The sequence below is a fragment of the Myxocyprinus asiaticus genome, chromosome 29, assembly GCF_019703515.2.
Source record: "Myxocyprinus asiaticus isolate MX2 ecotype Aquarium Trade chromosome 29, UBuf_Myxa_2, whole genome shotgun sequence".
Taxonomy (NCBI): domain Eukaryota; kingdom Metazoa; phylum Chordata; class Actinopteri; order Cypriniformes; family Catostomidae; genus Myxocyprinus; species Myxocyprinus asiaticus.
The window spans coordinates 18190512-18217283 of record NC_059372.1 but is presented as its reverse complement, the minus strand read 5'-3'; the positions used below and the strand labels follow the sequence as shown (position 1 = coordinate 18217283).

General features: G+C 36.3%; 1 protein-coding gene across 1 annotated transcript in view; it reads left to right on the top strand.

Moving 5' to 3' along the window:
* LOC127420133 (neural cell adhesion molecule L1-like) overlaps positions 1–26329 on the top strand; it is an 82575-nt gene extending 56246 nt beyond the window's left edge. Inside the window, exons 6-30 of the mRNA XM_051662164.1 lie at positions 1821–1923; positions 2636–2829; positions 5110–5232; positions 5375–5545; positions 7290–7404; positions 7660–7844; positions 8724–8855; positions 9006–9149; positions 9470–9581; positions 9883–10043; positions 10318–10477; positions 10588–10712; positions 12569–12670; positions 12860–13057; positions 13298–13368; positions 13535–13760; positions 13985–14100; positions 14427–14652; positions 14743–14865; positions 15096–15269; positions 15539–15652; positions 18344–18493; positions 19144–19275; positions 19779–19851; positions 22340–26329. Of these exons, the coding sequence (XP_051518124.1) occupies positions 1821–1923; positions 2636–2829; positions 5110–5232; positions 5375–5545; positions 7290–7404; positions 7660–7844; positions 8724–8855; positions 9006–9149; positions 9470–9581; positions 9883–10043; positions 10318–10477; positions 10588–10712; positions 12569–12670; positions 12860–13057; positions 13298–13368; positions 13535–13760; positions 13985–14100; positions 14427–14652; positions 14743–14865; positions 15096–15269; positions 15539–15652; positions 18344–18493; positions 19144–19275; positions 19779–19851; positions 22340–22595 (3686 nt within the window). The 3' untranslated portion in view covers positions 22596–26329. The remainder of the gene's footprint in view (positions 1–1820; positions 1924–2635; positions 2830–5109; positions 5233–5374; positions 5546–7289; positions 7405–7659; positions 7845–8723; positions 8856–9005; positions 9150–9469; positions 9582–9882; positions 10044–10317; positions 10478–10587; positions 10713–12568; positions 12671–12859; positions 13058–13297; positions 13369–13534; positions 13761–13984; positions 14101–14426; positions 14653–14742; positions 14866–15095; positions 15270–15538; positions 15653–18343; positions 18494–19143; positions 19276–19778; positions 19852–22339) is intronic.
* The last annotated feature ends 443 nt before the right edge of the window (positions 26330–26772 follow it).

The following is a 26772-nucleotide window of genomic DNA, read 5'->3' as shown; positions in this document are numbered from 1 at the left end:
AAAAATCATAAACAGTGGAGAAGAAGAATATTATTAAAGTTTTGTTTTTAATAAAGTCTTATAATAAATAACGTTTTGTATATCACCCAGACTCATGGAATCTTGTTAGCAGTTTTTATGTGTGTGTTGAGATGGCAAGTGTAGAAAAAGTCACCAAGCCTTATGCCATTTAGATGAAGGAAACATTTTTATTACAAAAACAGTCAAATCGTTCAAAATAACCAAACAGGAACACAATTTCATCATTGTGCTGCTGAAACAGATCTGTGAGCAAGGCCCAAGAAAGCCACATGTATAACTACATTAAATTTTGTTTTCATAATAGGTGAAGTGTTTTGTCTGGATGGTGTGGATATGTTCTCTATCTGTGTGTTTGTGTGTACAGTATGTGTGTATATGTGTGTGTGTGTGTGTGTGTATGAGAGAGAGAGAGAGAGAGTGAGTGTGTGTGTGTGTGTGTGTGTGTGTGTATGTGAAACCACCTAGATTCATAGAATCAATTCTGAATTATAATTTTTTTGTATGTGTTCGGATGGCAAATGTAGGAAAAGTTGCCAAGCCTTGTACCGCTCCGATGAAGGGAAACCGAAATCAAATAGGTCAAAATGACCGAAGACAGTAGAAGGGTTTCAGGTTTTGGAGTTGTCCGGAGAATTTTCTTCATATTCAGTTCTGATTGTTTTTTTTGTTTTTTTTGTTGTTTGTTTTTTTCATGTTAGCTACAATTTCAACAACACTTGCCTCTTGAGACAGCGAATACAGAACAAATCTGAAAGCTAGAATATCTGCAGATGCCCTAAACCACTCAGTTGATAGGCCTAGAACAGAATAATTAAGAATATATGAAAAGTTAAAAAACAAAAAAAACAAAAAAAAAAAAAAAAATCAGAGGAATGCATGACAGTGGCATTTTTTTTTTTTTTTACTTTAGTAGCATTTTTGCCCCTAGCCCTGGGTATTAACTGATTTTTGATTGTTTTTTACCTTAATCAAACTAATTTTAACAATTATAACTACAACAAAGGCTAAATTAAGGATTACTAAAAACACCAGACTCTCATTTACAAAGCTAATTGGACAGCCAGTAGATATATCTCCAGTACAAATAACAGGCATGCATGTAAAAGTCTTAGGGCATAAATTGCATAGTGTGAGGGATTGCTCTAATCGCATCATTCCCTGATATCTGTGTTATTATGCCTCCAGTATAAGCACTTGTTTATAGCCTCAGTAAATGTATCTGTAGATTACATCAAGGGCTTCCTATCTCCGTCACTTTTTCTCTCCTCCACTCTCAGTTCCTTCCTGCCTTTAACAGGCTACTCATCCGTAAAAACATTTGACACTTGGAGAACATCTTGCGCTCACCAAATCTCCATGTATTACCTCATCACACTTTACAATGCACTCTTCAATTTCTTCTTTTCACTTGGGAGTTTTAATGACATTAATTATATTCCATATCTTAGACATGTCTGTTGGAACTAATCAGTTGTGTGTTTTTGAGAGATTCAGGGACACTGGCTCCAGAAAACTGTTGAGTTTAATAGGAAACGGTACTGCAGGAAGTCATTGTCGCAGTGCATCATTAAGTTCTTGTGAATATTGCATGTCATGTGATTACAGAAGGTCAACAGAAGGGCTGCTTAACTACTGCAACTAATGTGCCTTCCTCATCCACATCTGAGAATAATTAATGAAGATAATATAGGTTTCTGGAAATAGAAGACTTTGTTCTATTTTCCTTTCTAATTTCACAGCTCAAATAGAAATGTACTGTAAATGTATGTTTTATGTCTGATTGTATTTTCACTCTGCAGTAAAAAGCCCTCCAGTGATTACTGCCCAACCAGACTCTGTCACCACCTTTTCAACAGATGACATCACACTCACCTGTGAGGCAACTGGGAATCCACCACCCACGTCAGTATCCATAGCATCATGTTAACATAATTTGGTAACATCTTACTTGAGACCTCTTCAGAATGCCTTATAAAATACATTGTAATGCATTGTATTTTTCATAATTTTAACCACCGTTATAGTACATTAGGCACCTTCCACCTTACAATGCAGTACACTTTTAAACTTATAATGCATTATAATGCAGATAGCACATTAGGAGTTTTTCCATGTGTTCGAATATATTATCTTCTTTAAAGTTATCTGTAAGAATAGTTAAGTATTATAATGTATTATGTGGTTTAACAGTGATAACCGGTATAACTGGTTAAAATTATTCAAGTGAACATGCTAATGTTTATAATGTGTTTTGAAAGGCAATATGAATGCATTATTTATTTATGCTTTTATTTATTTATTATTTATAATGCTTTATATCAACGATTTAGCCAAATATTCAATATGGGTGAACTAAATGTAAACATTTAAGAATCTGTCATTGAAAAACCCATACTGATCAACCACTACTCCAAATATTTGGGAGGATGTATCCCCCTTCATTGTCTGTTATTGTTACAGCCCTGCTATATGAATATGCAAGCTTCAGCTAATGTGTTACTCATAATTTCTTATCAATCTTAAAAGGATTGGTTGAGAAAAAACATTAAATGTCACTCCAAACCATAAATTTGACCGTGATATCTCATTTATTTCTTCTCTGCATCATCACTAGGTTCCGATGGGTTAAAGATGGTGTGGAGTTTGACCCGTCTCAAGACCCTGACCTTTCAGTGTCCAGAGATTCTGGAACTTTTTCATTGACAGCCAAGGATGGACCGATCCACCAATACCAGGGCCGATATAGCTGTTATGCATCTAACGAGCTTGGCACAGCTGTGTCTAATGAGGCTCGCATTATCACAGAGAGTGAGTCGCATTCATTACCGTAACATTATGGAGCGACACGCACTTGATTGCATGTTTGATATCCCTGATAACTGACTAACAAGTGAGTTTTTCTACAGAGAGAAGTTGGTGCACAACAGCACACAATCAAAACCCTGACCCCTGTTGTTTCATATGCTTAAAATGCCATTTAGAGGAAAATTACAGCTCATTTTGGGTACCAGTCACACTAACAGTTTACAGACATCGTCAGAATTCCTAAACAAATAAAAATCCCAGATTGCTCCCCAATTAGCTGTCAAACATGACACTAACTAGCACTTTGTATAATAGAAAAAGCAACACAACTATTATTTAGCCTTGCTATCTAGTTAACTACCTGTGTCTTTCTCACCCTATACTGACCTCTCTGCTAGTTTCCGTGACAACGGTTACCTCAGAAACCAGTGTGAGTTGATGTTGTGTAAGGGTGTCAGCAGGGACGACCACTTGTGGGATTAAAGCACACAGGAAGTGAGAGTACTCCGCATGAGCAGGGCTAACAATAGCCCTCATATTATGAACTCCTCGTGCAGCTGGGGCTGGCTACATTAATATTATTTGTGTAATCTCAGACTTACTCTCTATCATTTCAAAGCATCTTCTAAGTAATTGTTGCTTAGCTATGTCATTTTTAATTGCATTATGAAGTTTGCTTGTTTTGTTAGCTGTGGGGTGTTAAAGTAATTGCAAGTTATAGCAAACTTCAGTTTCTCACAAGCATAATTTGCATTTGAAATCAACAAGATTGTTAAGTTTTGGAAATACAGATTTTTACAGCAGTTTAAAACCCTCTTTCTTACTCTCTTGTTCCCTCTATGTCTCTCTGTACCTCTCTTTTTACACACAATATTGCCAAAGTATTAATACAAATAATCTAACACAAAAAAGTAACATAAAACGTTATTAATATGAGATAATCTCTTCATAACGATTAATAACGCTAATAAAAAATAACAGGTAACTCTTTATTTTTAAGGGTCCACAATAATGCACTAGTTAAGCTTGAATAAAACAGTAATTAATATATAACTGAATGTAGAGTAAAGCCATCTTAGCCATAATTTACAACTTATTAAATGTCTTATTTTGTGAGGAAAGTCATGTAATTAATGCTCAGTTTCAGAGAGCGTATATCAAGTTTACTAAACAATATTAAGCTAGTAATTAAGGCTCATTAGTATTGGCTTTACAAAGCTGTTACTAGTAAATTAATAACATCTTGACTCCCTGTTCTAACGTGAAAGTTTCACCTACTCAAGTAATGCATTTGTTTTGCATGTTTCAATTACAATAAATTAAGTTGACTGCAAATAATTTAATCACCAAATAAATGTATATATATATATATATATATATATATATATATATATATATATATATATATATATATATATATATATATTACATTTATTTGGTGATTACATTATTTGCAGTCAACTCGTGTAATAACTTGTGTAATTAAATGTTTCACTTCAGAACTCAGAGTCAGTTTGTCTTTTAGAAATTCTTTAGTAAAAATTTTGTCAAATCAGTAATAATTAGTCATAATTACTGTTTTAATATAGTTCAATAACTTAGAATACCACCTAATAAGTGTAAAAACAAACTAATAACTTGAATAGGTCAAATTTCACTTTAACATGGGGTCAAATTGTCTTCAGTACAAGATTTTAGTAATTTATTAGTAACAGCTTTGTGAAGACAATACTATTAGCCTTAATTACTGGCTTATTATTGTTTAGTAAACTTGATATATGATATACTGTACAGTATATGATATCTGAAATAGAGCATTAATTGCATTACTCTCTGCACAAAAATAAGACATTAAATAAGTTGTAAATTATAGCCAAGATAGCTTTACTCTACATTTAGATATGCATTAATTACTCTCTTATTCATGCTTAACTAGTGCATTATTGTGGACCCTGAAAATAAATTGTTACCAAATAACAATATAGATCTAAATAAAATACTGTAGAGTATAATCAAAGAAATTAACATTCTCTGTGCTAAGAACATTCTACTGTGCAGATATACTAGTAAATATGCTGCAAGCAGTAATTTATGTGTGTACAGTGATTGAGTGTGTAGTTTGAATTTTTTAGCACTTGCGTTTGATCTTTTTCTGTTAAATTAGACAAACGTAGGCTGATGTTTGAAAGCTTTTCAAAATATTTCTCCCTTGTATCTTGACATTTATGGCAGTCTCACCTCTCTTCCTTTTTCTCTTTGTCTGTCTCCATTTCTTAAACACAGACAATCCCACTCAACAGAAGGAGAAGAAGGTGTCAATAAAAGTGGAGGAAGGAGAAAGTGTGGTGCTTCCCTGTAACCCTCCTAATAGCACTGTGGTGCCAGTCATGCACTGGATGGACAAGAGTTAGTCTGTTGTTCCCTCACTATTTTCATATTTCCTCCCATATTTATAATAAGATTATTAGCATTTTGTTACTCAGCGATATAAAAATAAATGCACTTATTTATTCTTTCTTGTCTCTGTTCTCTCTGTCTGCCTTTTCAGAACTGAAGCACATTCAGCAGAATGAGCGTGTAATTCAGGGTAGGGATGGAAACCTGTACTTCTCTCATGTGACTGCGGCAGACAGCCGTGACGACTACACCTGCAACACTCAGTTCCTCAGTGCCCGCATCATCATGCTCAAAGATCCCATCAAGCTGACAGTTGTCCCCTGTAAGCAACAAGGCTGTGAATGCTGACTGTCCTAGACCAACCAACACTATTTTACCTTGTGTAACCAGTGGTGCCGAAACACTTTTCGAAGTGGGAGGGGCATTGACTGGGGCATTGACTGGGGCATCGACTGGGGCTGGCTGTGATGTTATGACATGGAGATAGCTTAACTCATGAATATTAATTTGGTCGTGCTGACGTTGCGAAATATTGAAATGAATTAAACTTTAAATTGCAATTAGAAATGAAAATTTATTCAATGTTTAAACAATTCAAATTGCCAATACCACTTCTTATGAACTTAGATTGTGACCCCACGGTTCCGGCATCACTGTGTGGCCGCAAACAGCTGTGGCTGGAACAGAAGGTAAGGATGAGAGGGAGAGAGAGAGCAAGAGAGGATTCAAGTTAATCTGTTAGTTTTAGCCAGATATGGTACAGGGACAGTCCACTGGGAGCAACCTGGGGTTAAATGCCTTGCTCAAGGGCACAATAGTGATGGCTCAAGGATACACACAGGGGCTCAGACCTGCAACCTTCCAGTTACCAGCTTAGATGCTTTACCACTAGACTACACCAGTCCATGTCTTCTATATGTGAATGTGTCAAGCTGTAGCTAAATGTCTACCAGAGATTGCTCTGTCTGAAGCTCAGGGACAATATAATCCAGTGCCAGAATTTAACCAGGGCTTTAGACAAAAATGGCTTCGAAAGTAATAAACCTTTTTATAGATTTAAATATATATATATATATATATATATATATATATATATATATATATATATATATATATATATATATATATAAAATCACCGATCAGCCACAACATTAAAACCATCCAGAGGATCTAAAAGAAAACGTGATTCATCAGACCAGGCCACCTTCTTCCATTGCTCCATGGTCCAATTCTGACACTCACGTGCCCATTGTAGGCACTTTTGGCAGTGGACAGGGGTCAACATGGACACTCTGACCGGTCTGCGGCTACGCAGCCCCATACGCAGCAAGCTGCGGTGCACTGTGTGTTCTGACACCTTTCTGTCATGGCAAGTATTAAGTTTTAGAGCAATTTGTGCTATAGTAGTTCTTCTTTGGGATTGGACCAGATGGGCTAGCCTTTGCTCCCCACGCACATCAGTGAGCCTTGGGTGCCCGTGACCCTGTCGCCGGTTCACCTGCTATCCTTTCTTGGACCAGTTTTGGTAGATACTAACCACTGCATACCAGGAACACCCCACAAGACCTGCCTTTTGGAGATGCTCTGACCCAATCGTCTAGCCATCACAATTTGGCCCTTGTCAAAGTCGCTCAGATCCTTATGCTTGCCCATTTTTCCTTCTTCCAACACATGAAATTTAAAAACTCACTGTTCACTTGCTGCCTAGTATATCTCAATTAATTTGAATAATTAACAAGGCATGGAATAGAATTTTAAGATACATATATATATGCTAGTGTATTTCTTAAAATTCTATTCTAGGCCTAATTAATTATTCAAATTATTCAGGGTTCAGAATTTATTTTCTGAATTTTTCTGAATTGATTCAATTGAAGTTTTTGACATAAAACCATACACCCTCAAAAAAAAAAAAAAAAAAAAAAAAACGCTAAAAATCTACTTAATTAACTTTTTAATTAAAAACATGTGTTACAGCAATCTTAGATGCTATTGTGTTAATGTATACAGTAAGTCTAACTCTACTCATTTCCATCGCTAATTTCTTAATTTGTGTGTATTTCTAGCTAATTCGGTGGTGCGTAACAGAAGGCCACAAATGATGAGACCCACTGGCTCGCGGAGCTCCTACCTGGTGCTCAGTGGCCAAAACCTGGACCTGGAGTGCATTGTTCAGGGCCTGTAAGTCCCACTTGCTCTGATTGCGTGTTTTTGAGGGGGCACAAAGGTTTACCAGGAGTTTTACTTTAAAAGTGTTTTTAGGGCATAAAGGAAAAGGTTACAGTACATCATTAAATCAATTATTTCCTCTTCTGCCCTACAAACATTTTAGGAGCAGGGGCCTAGACAATATTGAATAAAAATTGTCCTCGCATTTGCTTCTCTGTGATCTTGCATAACGTACAACCTTTGTAATCTCATTCTCTCTCTCCTCAGGCCTTCTCCCAAAATCCAGTGGATCAAGAAAGATGCAGTCATGTCTGAGTCCCGCACTTCCAGAGACAATTATGACAGAGTGCTGCGCTTCAAGAATATCTCTGTGTCTGACAGTGGCGAGTATCAATGTTCCGCCACCAATCTACAGGGGATGACCACTCACACCTACAGCATCACTGTAGAAGGTAAGGCTTTACACTGCCAGATCAGTTCCTCTGAGGATTGGATATGGGGTGTGAATTTGAGGGCAACTTTGATGGCTCAGAATAGCTCGGTAAAATAAAACTTTGTGTACAAAAGCTACCCAGTGAGTTTTAGAATAACTTCCCTTCATAACAACCCGAGTTTTCTCTCTGAGTGATTTTAGCTTTGCATGATTGGTGTATAATTGCATATTGGCTAATAAGCAAGTGATAAAGTTAAGTCTGCCGGTCATTATGGCAAAATAAACCCCAATACAATGTACAATGACTGTACATTAACCTGCTTATTACACATTTACTTGCCAAATAAGTAAAAAAAAGCCAAAAAACTTTCAGTTCGGGGGGAGATGAGTCTCATAATTTATCATAATCTATTCATACATTTTTTTTTTTTTTAAGTTTTCTTTGAAATTATATCAAACAATTGACCCTCTTTGAGCCTCTTGGTTTTTTTTAATTTTTTTTATGTGTGTGTTTTTTTTTGTAGAATTATAAACCTTTAATTTTGGGCATGCTACTGAAACTGAAAATCTTTAAAAACACCTTCAGAGTTTAAAGGGATCAAATGACTTGAAATATTGCTTTGAATTGGAAGCCAGCAGAGTGCTTAGTGCTATGAGAGAATTGAAACTAGGACAGTGTAGGAGATTGGTTTCCAAGGTCAATGGTCAAATATACAATTTATCGGTCATTATACAAATAATATGTTGACCAATCAGAATCAAGTATTTTAAAGAGCAGTGTAATAAAAGCATACCATTGGCTACATATTGGCTACTGTGCTCTGTCTAGAAGCTTGCATAATTGTTTGCTAAGACCTGTCATGTGTAGTGGCATCTGTTGTGTTTTGTGGTGGTCTAGCTGCCCCATATTGGACTAAAGAACCAAAGAGCCAGCTGTATGCCCCTGGAGAGACAGTTAAACTGGAATGTAAAGCTGATGGCATTCCCAGCCCCGTTGTGACCTGGAGCATCAATGGCAATCCTCTAACTGGTAACTGATTCTTTCAGGACACATTTTTTTTTTTGTTTTTTTGTTCTGTTTCTTCTTGATTGTTGTTTATGTTGAATAATCTTTGTGTTAATTTGAAATGTAAGAGACATTTTTTGACATGTGCTAGCATACAATGATGTGTTTGTGCAGATATTGACCCAGACACCAGACGCAGTGTGAAACATGGCATACTTACTCTGAAGAATGTGGAAATCAGTGACACAGCAGTGTATCAGTGCAAAGCCGCCAATAAGCATGGAGCAGTCCTTGTCAATGCATATGTCTATGTTATAGGTGAGAGTATTTCGGTCAAAAATGGTCAAAAGCTATTTTTAATGATGTTTGCTAATGCAAAACCTCACACCCTAAGAATTAAACCATGGCTTAAAACTCTTTCCGGCTCATTGATCATAACAGCATACTAGAAACCACTTAAAAGACCTTTGCATTCACATAGCAAATCCTTGGCATTCACCCACAACACCCTAGCAGTGTAATGGCGAATTTTGCACAGGAAGCACACACCTTTTTTAAAATAAAATGTAAAAATCGACTTTCTTTTTGGTTCTGTGAATGCTGGAAACTTAATAACATTGGATTTCTTGTTTCTCTAGTACTACCTCCTCAGATTCTGACAGAGGACGGCCTCATGTACTCAGTAGCAGGAGGACAGACGATCGAGCTAGCTTGTGAGACCTTTGGCTCTCCTCTGCCCAATGTCACATGGTAAGACAGATTAGATCCTGTGGGGTGTTCCTTCCTCACATGCCAGGACTGATCCAGCCAGCTGTCCTGAGTATTGGTGGGGGGAAAGGGCTTTCTGGGGAGTGCATTTTGACATGGGCAAATTTATTCACCGTAGTCATTCATACTATCATTCTAAATATTTATATTCTTGAAATGTAGCACATTGCATCCATACGAACAGGCTCAAATAAATATTGTGTTTCAAGGTTTAATATAGTTTTTTAAATTTTAATAGTTTTTGTTTTTATTTCATTTTGTATTTTGATGTGTATGTTCACAGGGAGGGTGAGTCCTGGGGTGCTCTTGTAGCCAACCCTAGGATGAGTCAGTTATCTGATGGTTCTCTACAGATCAGTAACGCCTCTCTCAATGACAGTGGCCAATATACTTGCACTGTCAACAATAGCAAAATCACCATCACTGCTGAGCTGGATGTACTCAGTAAGTTGTATATGCATTAATATCTATAATTGATTCATAATTGATTTCATATCAGGTAATTATAATAGTTTCTGTCCATTCCAGCAATTCTTTAGTTAATGTTTTATTGTACTCTGATGTCCTCTAATTGATTCATACAGCTACCAGCACTGTATTGATTATTTATCGCTTTTAAACATTATATAAACCTTATAACAGAACCTCACTGCTTTTAATGGCAATTGAGTTATAATCAAGATTTTTCCAAACACATAATAATTCCATTGTCTCTCAGACAAAACAGTCATTGTGAAACCTCCGTTGGCTCTGCGAATCCAGCGGGGCAAACCAGCCACCCTCACCTGTGAGTACCAGGTGGACTCCAGGCAGGACACCCCTCAAGTCCAGTGGAGGAAGAACAGACAAAAGCTCTCAGAGTCCTCTGATTCAGACAAGTAAGCTTTTACAACTTTCTGTTAATCGAAACAGGCTTAGTCACCATACTACGTTTAAGACGAGCTCATAAAAGATCATAGGAAGTAGGTATTAACCATAAATGTCTTAGGTACATGCTAGATGAATCCACCCTCATAATACCTGATGTCGAGGAAGGGGATGAAGGGATTTATACATGTGAGGTCATTACAACGCTGGATATGGCTGAAGCAAGTGGCTCCATCACTATAGTTGGTAGGACACTTCATAATCTGTGAAACAAATGTCTGTTATCTATGACATAGCCATCTTAAAACCATCTACCATTCAGGATTTGTATGCACTGCAAAAATGGCTGTTAGAAAATACATTACGGAGGCCCTTAGTTTTTTTCTGAAATAGTTTTGCTTCCCTCGCAATAGTTTTTGTTTCCTCGCAATAAGTTTTGCATGCCCTCGCAATAGCTTGCGTTTCCTCAAAATATGTTTTGCGTGCCCTCGCAATAGTTTGCGTTTCCTCTAAATAAGTTTTGCGTACCCTCACAATAGTTTGCTTTCCCTCCCAGTACATTTTGGGTGCCCTTTGCAATAGGTAGCTTTCCCTCACAATAAGTTTTGAGTGCCCTCGCAATAGTTTGGTTTCCCTTACAATAAATTTTGCATGCCCTCACAATAGTTTTTGTTCCCTCCCAATAAGTTTTGGGTGCCCTCGCAATAGTTTGCGTTCCCTCGCAATAGATTTACCATGGTTTTACACGGTTTTAATCTTGATATTCGTGGTAAAAAAACCATAGTAATAATACAGGAAAACAAAACTATGGTAATAAAAAGAATAATTTTGTGATTATTATGGTTTTACTACATGATAAAACCATAGTAACCACAAGATTCACCATGGTTAATCCACAGTAAATCCAACAAATGGATACAGGATACTGAACTAAAACCATGGATTCTGCAAAAAAACATGTACTTTTCATAGTTACTACAATATTAGTATAGTAAAACCATGGTTTCTGCCCCCCCCCCCCCCCCCCCAAAAAAAAAAATAAAATGGTTAACCTACAACAGTCATGGTTACTACTATATTACTATAGTAAAACTATGGTTTCGGAAAAAAAAAAAAAAAAACACGGTTACTAGAGTATTACCATGGTTTCTTCCAAAAACCTATGGTTACTACAGCCTAGAATATTACTATAGTATATATATATATATATATATATATATATATATATATATATATATATATATATATAGTATATATAGTATATATAATATATACTATAGCCATGTTTCTGCCAAAAAAAACAAAAAAAAAAAACAACAACAACAACAACAACAACAAAAAAAAAACATGGAATTGTTATGGTTACATATAGTAAAGCATTGGTTTTACTACAGTAACCATAATTAAACTATGGTATTTGTGTAGTAAAACCATAATAACCACAAAATTATGATTTTATTACCATAGTTTTCATTTTCCTTTAATATCACTATGGTTTCACTATGAATATTATGGTTAAAATATGGTTACTGTAGTAAAATGAGGATAAATGTATTGTGAGGGAATACAAACAATTGCAAAACTTATTTAGGGGTAACACACAAAAACAATTCCCACCATGTACTCAAAGGGTATTACAATGTATGTAATAGATATTGAAATTAGTGGGGGGAAACTTATTTTGGGCAGTTTTGACTTAAAAATATAAGACTTGTGTAGTTTTAAGCAAGTTACTCTTTAAGTACATCAGGCGTGCTGTATATTTGCTTTTGTACAAATAACTTGCAATAACACTGTGAAATGAGAATATACTGTAGGAGTAGATTTAAGGTTAAAAGCAGCACTTAAAATAAGAACACAACCAGATTTTTGCTTGTTTGAGAATTAGTGAAGCTGGTCATTTCTGAAATGTATTTATAGAATCAAGCATGTTGTGGTGTGTTACATGTCTTCTGTTAATTGTGACCTACAGAAGGTGCAAAATATCAAGAATATCAAGTTTTGCTGTAGGCAGATTCAAGGAATAACATTTAAAAACATAGATGTTTCTTTTTTACTGGCATCTTACTACTCTGCCCTCTTTGTGAACTTTCATTCACCAGACCGACCAGACCCTCCAATCCAAGTCCTGATGACCGAACTTAAAGAACGTAGTGTCACTCTCAGCTGGACACCTGGAGATGATCACAACAGCCCTGTGCTAGGTATATAATTATGACTATTTATGTATCATATATATGGAAACAAATGTGTATGGAGTCCGCATTTGTCAATATTTGATACATGTTCATGGCTTAAAGTGCAGTTGCTTATTGATTTTTGCTCCATTATATGTCAAATGGGCAGTACAACAGCATGTGTTAAATGTCTGTATGTGTTCTGTATGTATCTAGAGTATTTGATTGAGTTTGAAGAGACAGGATCTGAAAGAAAGGAATGGGAAGAACTAAGTCGTGTGTCGGGCAGCAATCTGCGAGCTACACTTCCTCTGAAGCCCTTCATTTCTTACCGTTTCCGAGTCATCGGCATCAATGACATCGGCAAGAGTGACCCAAGCATGCACACGGAGCCCTATTCCACACCAGCAGCTCGTAAGTAATACTGCACATATCCCATCCCCAGGCTATTGTGAATGTATTTGCATGTTAACATTGCCTAAAACTGACAAGCAGTTGTATGGTTACATTGTGATGCATTTGTTTTGTCCCTGGAATCCTTGTATGACAGTTTTGGGTATGTGTTTAGCCTTAGTGTATGGCTGATGTGAAGTGACAGGATTTTATTGCCTGTTAGAATGTTTTTGCCACTAAACAAGTATATGTCCTCTACAGCACCAGACAGCAACCCTGAAGGAGTGCGCAGTGATTCCATCGACCCAGACACCCTTGTCATCACATGGAAGGTGCAATCCACTATTCAGCAGTTAATGTTTGAATATCTTGGCCAGACTAAACCACACACATAAGCAAGTCCCACAAGTGCACAGACAGCTCCATTGTTTGCTTTTGTTACTCTATGGTCTAAAGTTTGAAAAATGTATTTTAGCTTATGAATCTTTGTTCTTGCAGGAGATGGCCAGGCGTAGTTTTAACGGCCCTGATTTTCGCTATAAAGTGATGTGGAGAAAGGTTTTGGGCAGTGGTCCATCCTGGCACACCAACTACACAACCTCTTCACCCTTCATCGTCACAGATGTGGGCAACTTCACTGCCTTTGACATTAAAGTGCAAGCTGTCAATGAGATTGGAGATGGACCAGATCCCAAATCCACCATTGGATACTCCGGAGAGGACTGTGAGTTATTGTAACATTGACCACGTTTACCTGTATAAGAATATCATTCAGATTTTTTTCCCACAAACATTTAAACTGACTGGTTTTATGTGCATTTATGTGCTTTTTTTTTTAAGAAAAAAGCTTAACCAGAATATGATCCTTAATCAGGAAAACATGGTCATTGATTCTAGTTTTATGTAAATCCTGAAACAAATAGTACAGGTGGTCTTTCTCTCTGACAGACCCTCTTGATGCTCCTCTGGATGTTGGAGTGGCTCTGATTAACAGCACTGCCATTAAAGTGACGTGGGCGGCCGTGAATAGAGAGACAGTGAGGGGTCGTCTGCAGGGTTACAAGGTAACAGGCTGTGCCTGATGTAGTACATGTACACCTCTAACCTTGAATGCACTATTAGGAGTGGTTCAGGCCGAATGTGTTTATGTGCTAAAAAAAGCTAGACACAGCACATCAAATATAACAGAACCCAGATGTCTTGAGTCGCGCTTTTAAAAGTTGATGTTCTTTTTAAACTGACACAAAATCTAAAAAACGCAGCGCTCCTGTACAAGACGCTAAAATAACAGCAAGATGGCACAAAATGGTCACCCAAATCTCCTTCCTCAGATAAAGTTTGATTTTCAAGCTGAAAATGAGAGTTTGAATCTTTCTTCAATCACCTACAGATTCATCTGATGCACTACGGCCCTGAAAGCAGACACCTCAGACGGGAGCGTGTCAGGGAGGGGAAGCCAACCAATATCTCGGTTGTGATGACTGGCAGTTCAGAAGAGAGGAAAGTTCTGGGAGACCTGCAGCCTTACTCCCATTACGCACTGGCTGTCAGTGTTTTCAACAATAAAGGAGATGGACCACAGTCTGAACCCCTCACATTCCACACACCGGAGGGAGGTAAGACAGAAAGAGAAAGAAAAAATAAATTAAGCAAAGGGCAGCCCGATGAATAAGCATGTCTTCAGATACAGTCTTCTGTTGTTTCAGTGCCTGGTCCTCCTTCATCTCTGATGCTGGATAGCCCTTCAGAGACAGAATTGACACTGCACTGGACTCCACCCACTCAGCCAAATGGAGTCCTGATTGGATACGCGTTACATTATCAACAAGGTATGTCAACAAATCCAATGATTCATTCTCATCAGGAGGCAAGTATCACTATAACTGTTGCTCATACTAAGGGTTAGGGATTTGAACACATGTATTAAAAATTATTAAACTTCAGCTTGTAACTCGTCTTATACTGTTTGTGCTACTTGAAAATCTCATATAATTTATAGACATTATAAGGATGACATTTTAAGGAAAAGGCATTTTTTTGGTTGTCTATTTCTCTGCAGTTGATAATGAAAACAGTCCAATGCAGGTGGAAATGATTAATGGCCACAGTGCATCTCACTTCACTTTAAAAAAGCTTGACCCTCACAGTCATTACCGCTTCTACCTGCGGGGTCGCACTGCTGCTGGAGAAGGCCTGCCAGTCATCAGAGAGGGAGCCACCACACTGGATGGAGGTCCAACAGTTACTGATCACTGTATTATCTATCTGGACATAAAGTTTTATATAGCTGCATATTGGTTTTAAAGATATAAGATGATATTTGATATGTTTTTATACCCAAAACATGTTAAAGCAATTGATCATGGTTTGTCCAGTTAAATTAGACAGATTTTGTTCCACGCTTACATGAAATTGATGTGTTTAATAATGAAACAATGGTGCAGATTTAAGGGACCCTGAGACTGACTTGTTTTGTCTCTCTATGTGTCTGTGTGTGAATAGGTCCTCCCTCCAACATTAGCTTATCGGTTGGAGAGACATCAGTCAACCTGACTTGGGTGCCCAAAGAGAGACAAAGAAGCGTGGGTTTCTTTATTCATTATCTGAGAAAAGATGGTAAGTGGTGTATTGACAGAATGTGATTGAAAATGACTGAATACTAGCTAGCTAGTTAAGCAATTGCTAGGGTATACTAGCTAACTAGTTTTTTGGTTAGTTAGTTGTTTAAAAAGTTAGTTAGTTAAGAATTTGCTATGGAACTACTAAATAGTTAGTTAGTTAGTTAGTTATGCAATTGCTAGGGTGTACTAACAATTTGGTTGGTTGGTTGGTTCATTCGTTTATCTATGCAGTTGCTAGGGTGTACTAACTAAATAGTTAGTTAGTTAGTTAGTTGGTTAGTTAAGCATTTGCTAGGGTACTACTAAATAGTTCGTTAGTAAGTTAGTTAGTTAAGCATTTGCTAAGGTACTACTAAATAGTTGGTTAGTTATGCAGTTGCTAGGGTGTACTAAAAAGTTGGTTGGTTGCTTGGTTAATTAGTTAGTTAGTTAAGCATTGCTAAGGTACTACTAAATAGTTAGTTAGTTATACAGTTGCTAGGGTGTACTAACAAGTTGGTTGGTTGCTTGGTTAATTAGTTAGTTTATCTATGCATTTGCTAGGGTGTACTAACTAAATAGTTATTGGTTAGTTAGTTGGTTAGTTAAGCATTTACCAGGGTGCTACTAAATAGTTAGTTAGTTAGTTAGTTAGTTAGTTAAGCATTTGCTAGGGTACTACTAAATAGTTAGTTAGTTAGTTAAGCATTTGCTAAGGTACTACTAAATAGTTAGTTAGTTATGCAGTTGCTGGGGTGTACTAACAAGTTGGTTGGTTTCTTGGTTAATTAGTTAGTTTATCTATGCATTTGCTAGGGTGTACTAACTAAATAGTTAGTTAGTTATTTCGTTAGTTAAGCACTTGCTAAGTTACTACTAAATAGTTAGTTAGTTATGCAGTTTCTAGGGTGTACTAACAAGTTGGTTGGTTGCTTGGTTAATTAGTTAGTTAGTTAAGCATTTGCTAAGGTACTACTAAATAGTTAGTTATACAGTTGCTAGTGTGTACTAACAAGTTGGTTGGTTGCTTGGTTAATTAGTTAATTTATCTATGCATTTGCTAGGGTGTACTAACTAAATAGTTATTGGTTAGTTAGTTGGATAGTTAAGCATTTACCAGGGTACTACTAAATAGTTAGTTAGTTAGTTAGTTAGTTAGTTAGTTATGCAGTTGCTAGGGTCTACTAACAAGTTGGTTGTTTGCTTGGCTGGTTGGTTGATTAGTTATTTTATCTATGCAATTACTAGGGTGTACTAACTAAATAGTTAGTTGGTTAGTTAGATAGTAAAGCATTTGCTGGGGTACTACTAAATAGTTAGTTAGTTAGTTAGTTAGTTAGTTAAGCATTTGCAAGGGTACTAATAAATAGATAGTTAGTTATGCAGTTGCTAGGGTGTACTAACAAGTTGGTTGTTTGCTTGGTTGGTTGATTAGTTATTTTATCTATGCAATTACTAGGGTATACTAACTAAATAGTTAGTTGGTTAGTTAGATAGTACAGCATTTGCTGGGGTACTACTAAATAGTTGGTTAGTTAGTTAGTTAAGCATTTTCTTGGGTACTAATAAATAGATAGATAGTTATGCAGTTGCTAGGCTGTACTAACAAGTTGGTTGGTTGCTTGGTTGGTTGGTTAGTTTATCTATGCAGCTGCTAGTGTTTGCTAACCAAATAGTTAGTTAGATAGTTAGTTGGTTAGTTAGTGTGTTAATTATATATGCAGTTGCTAGGGTGTATTAACTAACTAGTTAGTTAGGTAGGTAGGTGGGTGGGTAGGTAGGTGGATATGTAGGTGGGTGGGTATGTAGCTGGGTATGTAGATTGGTAGGTAGGTAGCGGAAAATAACACCTCTGCACATGCACAAAGGTGATGATATGTATAGTCTTATTGCAGTAGGCACAAATGAACTTTAGTAGCATTTTCTGCTGCCTCAAGGTCAGATCATCCTACTGCTGAACATGCTCCAACAAGCATGTCATGGAAGGACTGGGATATTTTGTCAATTTTTTGAACATAATTTTATTCTTAGCCACCACCTCCAGAGGGTCTAGACCTAACTGAGTAAAAGAACCTGCCTTCCTGTGAGTTTGTTCAGCTTGTTAGCATTCCCTGCTTTAATCCCAATGCAGCAACACTTTACTCTGGCCCTTCTTGTAGATTGCCTCTGTGTTGTTGGTCCATTCTTAAAAGCGAAGTGTGTTAATTTTTCTATGATAAAATGCTTTCTCCTACCCCATTTCAATATGCAGAGACATCAATAATTAAGCCATTCGTAGGTTGTTTGTGTGAGCAATGAGCAGTCCAAAATATCAACTTTTGGATCAACCAATGTCATGAGTTGGGGGTGGGACTGCCTGTTTGAATGAATAATGGAAGATGGGGGCAGTGTCTGGGACACCCTTTATGGAAATAATCATTATTTTTGCAATTCCATTTGGTGCCTTAAGTGCCACAGAAATTATACACTACCTTTAATATTTATCTGAATCACAGTTTATATGCAAATTCTTAAATTAGTCATAGTTTATTTATTCATATTAGGTATAGTAGCTGAAATATGCCCTCTTAGACCTACTTGTTTAACATGAAAATCTCTATTAATTTTGTATTAAGGGCCTTTTTCTGGGCCTAATGGATTTTTTATTTTTTTGTAACAGAGAGAGAATAAAGATTTGATTAAGCTGTCGTATTTATGTTGTATCCAGGAAGGGGCAAATGGAAGCGTTCTGAAAGAGTCAACACCTCTCAGTCATTCTATACACTGCAGGGGCTCCAGCCAGGATCATATTATCAGCTGCACTTTGACTTCAGCAACAAAACTTTCTGGGAAACTAAGATCCAGACAGCAGGAGCAAGTAATCACAAACCAGCTTCTCTAAATGCTCTTTGTAAAAAATTGTACTGATATCCTAGTTCCTTACAGACCACAGAAGAGCTTTTAGTAAGACAACTTGAAGATTCTTTGTAAAGGCCCCATGAAATCAACATTTTGTGGTTTTTAGCCCATTTGTGTTTGCACTGATGTCATCTACTGTATATGTTAGTGTACTAATTTTTTTTTTTTTTTTTACTTATATACTGTATACATGTAAAATGCAACAGTCTTTCTGATCCTGGAAAATGGACCAAAAGTACTGATAACTCATCTTGCAATGCACTGATTTCTGTCCAATCAAATGCACTCTAGAATGAGGATGTCCCTCCTCGTGCAACCGACAAGCAAGTAACGAATCGAGATGCATGGCTTATGTAACTTAAGCCTATTGGCTATTTAAAAAATAAAAAAGACAAACCCTTTGATATGTCCCGCCCAAGCTTCCTGTTTCAATTGGAAATAGATCAACACTGGAAAGAAAACTGCACTCGTCAAGTGATTTCATGGGGTTCTTTAAGCTTGTATATTAGGAGGGACCATAAAATGGACAGTAGAGGATGTTTTCTTGTAACATTAGGTATTTTATTATCAGGTAATTCATTCAGCATCTATTTTGCCTCATTTTATAAGGAGTCAAGGATGTACAGGCTGCTTTTGTCACAGAGGGCTGGTTCATTGGACTCATCAGCGCCCTAGTGCTGTTGCTGCTGTTACTGCTCATTCTCTGTTTTGTAAAACGGAACAAAGGTGGAAAATACTCAGGTAAAATAAACTTGCAGCAGAATATACACATACATTACATGGCCAAAAACATGTGGACACCCCCTTCTAATTGTTGGGTTTTTCTAGGCTGCTTTATTTAGTGAAGATGAATCTCAGACCTTTGGTATGAATTGGAATGCTGACTGTTAGACAGGCCCCATCATCCAACATCATTGCCTGACCTAACTCATGCTCATATCAGAATGGGAGCAAATCCCTGCACATTTAGTGGAGTAGAAACCATTAGGGAAGACCAACTCCCTATTATTGTTTATAGGTTAAATGCTCAGCAAGTGCATATGAATGTGGTGTTTCGGTGTCCACAAACTTTTGCCCACATAGTGTACAGTAGTTTTATCTTTCAATGTACTTTACCTCCCTCAGTGCATTTAGTCAGCAATTAGTAAACTCACAGTAAGAAACTTCATCAAATGCATGAAAATGGCAGGTATTGATGTTTTTAGTACCACAGCACATCCCTCTATTTCATTCCTCTTTTGCAGTTAAAGACAAAGAAGAAGGCCAGATAGATTCTGAAGCACGACCAATGAATAGCGAGGCTTTTGGAGAGTACAGGTGCGTTTTTAAAGAGGGTTATGCACCTTATGGCACTTAGCACAAATTCCTACTCTGTTTTCTTTCCCTGTTTCTTATGTTCTTCCTTTCTTTCCTAAATGCTCTTCCCAATGATTTGCAGATCACTGGAGAGGTATGCTTTGAAGTGGCTATGTGTTCTTTTGCATGCATGTCTTTCTTAGTATTTTCCTAGTAGTATGTCCCAAAAAGTGGGGAGTGGGGTGTTGGGAATAGAAATGCCTTAATATGGTAATGGGAGTGATAATCATTGCTATGCCCCTGGCATTATTCAGTAGGGGAGACCAGGGAAAATGTTTTTATGTTTTCATATCTCACTGACTACTACACATCTGCCTGCCATCTTTTGATATAAGAAACATTTAAAAGATTTTTAATTAGAAAGACTTGATTATAATAACACATTTAATACAAGATTTTGGAAATGAAGTCATTACCCTTACTTAACTGAATTTGAAAATGTTTTTAAAAGTAATTTATTTTATTAAAATTAAGTCAGTTTCATTAAACCATCATAATTTAGTTGGATTAGGTCAAATCAATGTACTATAGTAGTTTTAACTCAACTTGATAAGGTTCGTCAAACTAAATTTTCTTATGTTGGTCCAACTTTTTTTTTTTTATTAATCATTAGTATATGCCAGTGAAACAAATATAAGGACAGTGAAACTGTTGCACTATCAATTTGATAGCAACTGCTTACAGAGCTAAGCAGCACTCAAATCAAACATCACTTGAAAGTGAAAGTTAATTCTCAACCTAAGCACAAGCTCCAATCTTCACCACAATGGTAATCCCCAAAATTCCAGCATACAGATGCTCTTTTTAAATAACAATATAACAGAACATTGCACATCAACAAACTCCTCCTATTCCTATCTTGCTCAAAAGTGCATAAAATAACACTTAATTTCAACATTTGTTCGCCCCATCCAGTCCCATGCAAAGCATGCTGGAAAATGGAAATTCCCTGCCCAGTTTCATCAATGCTACAAAAAGTATTCATGTAGTCCAAACTCAAATAGATTAAGTAAACGTTAAATAAAAAAATAAAAAAAAAGAATTCTTGGATAGAACGCAATGTAATCAAGTTGTGGCAAAATGTTCTAGAATTATGTTGCTTTAGTTCATTTTAATTAAATAAACCTCCAAAAATCCTTTTTTTGTGTGTGTGTGTTCAATTACCCTTGCTATGGGGTCAGTTATTAATTTGCCATTTTGTACTTCTTGCTTCTTTTTGTTCATGTTGTAAAGGTCCATTCACATCAAATGCAGTTTTGCACTAAACAAACGTCTTTAAACATTACGCTGAATCTCACTGTTTTTTCAGCGTCTTGTGCAGAAGCTGCGTTCTTAAGATGTCACTTCAATTTAAAAGACTTTAAAAAATGCGCCTTGAGACACTGCATTCTGTTCCATTCTTTGCGCTGCATCTAGCTTTATTTAAAGCAAGAACACAGTCTGTATGAACCTCCCTTAACACCTTAATTAGGAGCATATACAGTATATAGGGCTTTTCACAATACACATTGTTTCAAAGCAGTTTTACCGAAATTCATACTGTAGTGTCTCTAATGTCTTAAATGTCCCCATTGAACAGTTAGATTGAGAAAATTTATGTACAGACATGCCTTAATGTTTTTGTTTTTAGGCCCCTAGTCATCAGTCTCCAAAGGCGACTGTGGCAAGGAACAAACACTCCATAAGTTATTAGTTAGTGGGAAAAAAAACAAAAAAACTTGTGAGAAACCAGACTCAGCTGAGGGAGCCAGTTTGCCTCTGGCTATACAGTATGAACATAATAAAATATTAGTTAGCTGTGTTTAATAAAAGTCATGTATTTATTGAGTAAACAGAGTAGATTTTTGGTAAGCAACATTTAAAGTTAAGGATATGATTGAACTGTAAGATTATGATTAAGTGTCTTGAAGACCATTCCAAATTGAAACCTGGGATGCAACAAGATGCAGTGTCCTTTGCTGTTTGGCTGTTAAAGGCTTTAATTGGCAGTAATTTATAGTCTTTTTATTCCATTTTATGAGAAGCTAAGTGATAGCATCTGTGTTATTTAGAAATATTTCTGTTTTCTACTTGACATGGCACTAATTCCTTTAATTGTCAAGAAAAATATGTATTTAAAGCTAAAATCTAAGTGGGACCTACTTTAAAATAATTTATTAATCAGCTGATAATTCAAGAAGAGTCTTCAACTAGATTTTTAACTAGCAATACAATGGACATTCTGTAAGTTTAAATTCAAAGGCATCAAAACTTTCGTCAGCAGAAGAAAAGTATCTTTTAAAAGACTTTACTGAGTATGTGCTGAATAATTTTCATTACTTATTTTTTATTGAAAATTGAATGCACTACAATTGCCCCATTACAATTGCTTCTGGTCTCCTCTACTTTGGTGTTTGTTTGTAAATGTATCCGTATTTCTCTTTCTTTCTCGCTTGATGTTGATGAGAAGTGAAAATGAGGAAAAGCGGACGGCAAGTCAGCCGTCTCTGTGTGAAGACAGTAAGCTTTGTACCGACGATGCACTGGACGATTACCCCAACAGCAACAGCGTGCAGACTGAAGTGATCATGGATGAGTCACTGGCCAGTCAGAGCAGCGGAGTCCGAGATGCTCCTGACCCTGAGACTGAAGAAAGCTCCCCATTAAATCCTGCCACAACCATCTCCCAGCATGGCCTGCCCAACTCTGCTGCCCTCCTTGATTAGAGCCGGGCACACCTGAGACCCAACGTGGATTCACACATGTGCCCACTTGTTGCAACCCATCATGACTGACCAAACAATCAACAGCCCATAATATTGAGACCTACAAACCAAACAGATGCCAAGAAAACATAGCAGAAGCACTGCTGGGGCTTACTTCAGACATAACCAGACCAAGCCAATACTTTTTACACATCCAGAAGGAAACATTTGACATAAAACATATATGGACTGCCATGCTCATTGTTTACAGATATTATCTCTCATTTTACGATATAAAGTATAGTCGTTTACAGTTATACACACATGACAAGACAAGAAACTCCCATGTAACTTTCAGAAAAGACTTCTTTGATAATCCATTGCTAAATAAAGATGATGCCAAGCTCTTATGGTGGATGCCGAAGCAAATATGGAGTTAGATTCACCTGTATGACGATAACAAGTGTTATGGAAGGAGAACAGGTAGAGCGAGAGACTGAGGGCCTTAAAATCATAACTAAATGCATTGTGCAAGCATATCAACAGCACAAGCTGGATATTGATTGCAAAATTTAATCAAGTAATTGGGTTTTGTGCTTTTCTAGCATTTTTGTTTAAAGAAAGTATAATTATGTTTAAAGACTTGTCTGTGCCATTTTTTATTCATTTTTCATTTATTTTTTTACTTATGAATAAGTTTCATGTTGTGTTTTATGTCATCTTTGCATAATTTATTGTAATATTTTTATGATTCAGTTGAAGATACTTATCCACATGCCCATGACCTAAAATTACACACTTCCATACTGTAAATATATGAGATGCAATGATTCTACGACATAAGATCGTTTATAGCAAGCTGTACATATATAACTTCTATCAATTTAGCCAAATACAGTATTATAATCTCTCTTCTCTCAACTCCATTGGTTCCTGTGCCTGCCTACATAAACATACTCCATCAGAAATGTCACCACCATCTTGAAGGGATAATTCACCCAAAAAAAAAAAAATATTTCATAATTTACTCACCCTAATGTTGTTCCAAACCTGTTAGATTTGTCTTTCTTCCAGCCTCAGTCACTATTGACTTTTATTGTATTGATAAAAAATGCAATGAAAGTGAATGGTGACTAAGGCTAACATTCTTCCTTTTGTGTTCCACGGAAGAAAGAAAGACATACGGGTTTGGAACGTCATGAGGATGAGTAAATGATGACAGAATTTTCATTTTTGGGTGAACTATGCCTTTTTAAGCATTTTCCACCATGACATTTTTGTATGTGTTTTTTTTATTGCTTTTTGTGCAGTGTATTCATCTGTATTGACAGATACTCTCTTGCAGTCCTGTTGGTGTAAAGCCATAAGAATACACATGTAAGGTGCGTATTAAGTTGTGAGGTAGTCTTGAGTTAGATAGGGTTGTGAGAGAGTACATCTCACACTCAGAGATATATACAGTTTAATTAATGTATGTTCTAGCTTGTGTCTTATTACACAGAGAATGTATGCTTTGTTTGGATGGGAAATATGATTCCATACCAGTATACCAAATAGCATTCTTTTCCTTTTTTTTTTTTTTTTTTTTGCATTTTGCATTTTGGTGTCTTTGATTACTAGTTTGATAAACAAACATAGCAGAAATTAGCACTGAAAGAAGCTATGGCACATCTGGTATTTCTCAAGAGAAGTGGCACGGGGGGGAAATCTCTTAAAGGGATATTTCATCCAAAAATGGAAATTCTCTGATCTTATCAGTTCACCCTCTTGCCATCCCAGATGTGTATGACTTTCTTTCTTCTGCTGATCACAAATGTAGATTTGAACACAAATTAAGATTTGAATATTTCAGCTCTGTAGATCCTTTCAATGCAAGTAAAGGGTGGTCAGACCTTTAAAGCTCCAAAAAGCACATAAAGGCAGCATAAAAATAATCCATACCACTCCAGTGGTTTAATATGTCTTCTGAAGCGATGCAATCACTTTAGGTGAGAAACAGATCATTATTTTTTATCCTTTTTTACTATAAATCTCTATCTATAAATATCTATAAATGTGAAAGTGGAGATTTATAGTAAAAAAAAAAAAAAAAAAAAAGGACACACCTATCATATCGCTTCTGAAGATATAGATTTAACCACTGGAGTCTTATAGATTACTTTTATCCTGCCTTTATGTGATTTTTGGAGCTTGAAAGGTCTGGTTACCACTCACTTTCATTGTATGGACCTAAAGATACTCTTCTAAAATATTCTTCTAAAAATCTTCGTTTGTGTTCTGCAGAACAAAGAAAGTCATACACATCTGGTATGGCATGTGGGTGAGTAAATGATAACAGAATGTATATTTTGTGGGTAAACTAACCGTTTTATTCCCAGATGAATGTAAATATAACCCAAAAGATTGTTTGTTTTGACATTTGAAACTGTCTTGTTAGGTTTTGTAACCGTTTACTTGTTTCAGTTTTGTACAAAATTTTAACTTTAGAGTAACTTGTTAGTTGTGATAGGACTGTGGTAGATAAGTAGTGCATAGTTTCCAAAACAAAGAAAAAAAGTCCTTTGATATCTAAATGTTGCAGGTTCCGATAAAAAAATAAAATATTAATACAATTGTATAAACAGATTGGATTAAAAAAAAAGAAAAAAAAAAGCACCATAACTGCTTTCATCTAATTGAAGTTACTGACAAAACAAGATTGTGCTTATAGTTTCCCAAGTGCTGAATAATGGCAGTATTGTGTGTATCTGATTCAAATCTATCATTGCAGTGGCAGGGCAAAAGAAAGGATGCAATCATCGTATTTGCACACATACACTCCCAGGGAGCAATATGTGCTGACTCAGATCTTTGAGACCACTGTCTTTGCAGTTATTCCCAGTCCTTTGGGACAGCTGTGGGGGCCAGACTGCTCTGTTATTATTCCGATCTGTGTTAGCTTCCTTCACAAAAGCTGTACAGACACACTCAGGACAAAAGTCCCTTAGAGATCTATTTTCTTACGGGAGGCAGTAGTGATGCAAATTATTTTCAACTCAATATTCAACTGAACTGCTGCTAGACTTGTGTATTTTGTCAGAGTCTTGACTGTGTATTGAGCTTGAAGATGAATTGACTCTCAGATATCCACTTTACTGCCCTCAACTAGTGCAAGAGAATTGGGGGCGCCACTTAAAGTCAACATGAAATAAAAAGAAAAAAACCTTTTCACTTTCTAAATACACATTCTTAATCTTATTGTGAAGGATTCATCGGTGCATGTTGTTTTAAAGAAAAAAACTGTTTGAAAAAATAGATCTTTCATCAAAATTTTATAATTTGCTTGGCCTCTGAAACAACTTTCCTTTTTGGCTGATGTCACCAAGGCATCTTATTTTTTAACCCCTCCCCTCCAACCACATTTTCATGATCCAGTCAACCCTGATGGATAAAATCAAGTTCTGCCATACATTTTTTCCACATTGAATATCCCATTTCACTTGAAAATGTAACATTATGGAAGTAAAATGGATTGTAAATGGCATTCCATGTTGACTTTAGGGCTTGATTAGTGAACAAACATTGCGATTTCTGTTGTTATTTGTCAAATGTATGCATTCAAGCTCATAATCCATTAAAACGCATCTTAAACTGGCTTCATCTACTGTAGGCTTAAAGCATAAATAAATAGCTTGTCCTAACAGTCTCTTACTCCTCCTGTATGTTCTGTTATTTATACTGCATATGATGTGACAATAAATGAAGGACCAAGTCAAGTCATGTCATTTGTATTATTATAGCACTTTTCACAACACACATAATTTCAAAGCAGCTTTACAGAAAATCATGCATTAAAAAAAAATGAAACTGTAATATCTATAAAGTCTTTGAGTGATCATTGTGTAGTTTGATTAAATATGATTGTAAATTGTTTATAGAAATTAAATAATTAAATAATAATTGTATTTAGAACCCCAGTGAGCAAGCTGAAGGCGACTGTGGCAAGGAACACAAATCTCCATAAGATGTTGGTTAATGGAGAATAATAACCTTGGGAGAAACCAGGCTCACTGTGGGGGCCAGTTCCCCTCTGGCTAAATAACATGAATATAATGCCAGTATTAGTTATTTATGTGCAGTGCAAGTCATGGTTTTAAATTTGTAAAATAAGTAAGTGTTAATGTCCATTGTTTAAAAAAATAAAGAAAATAAAAACAAT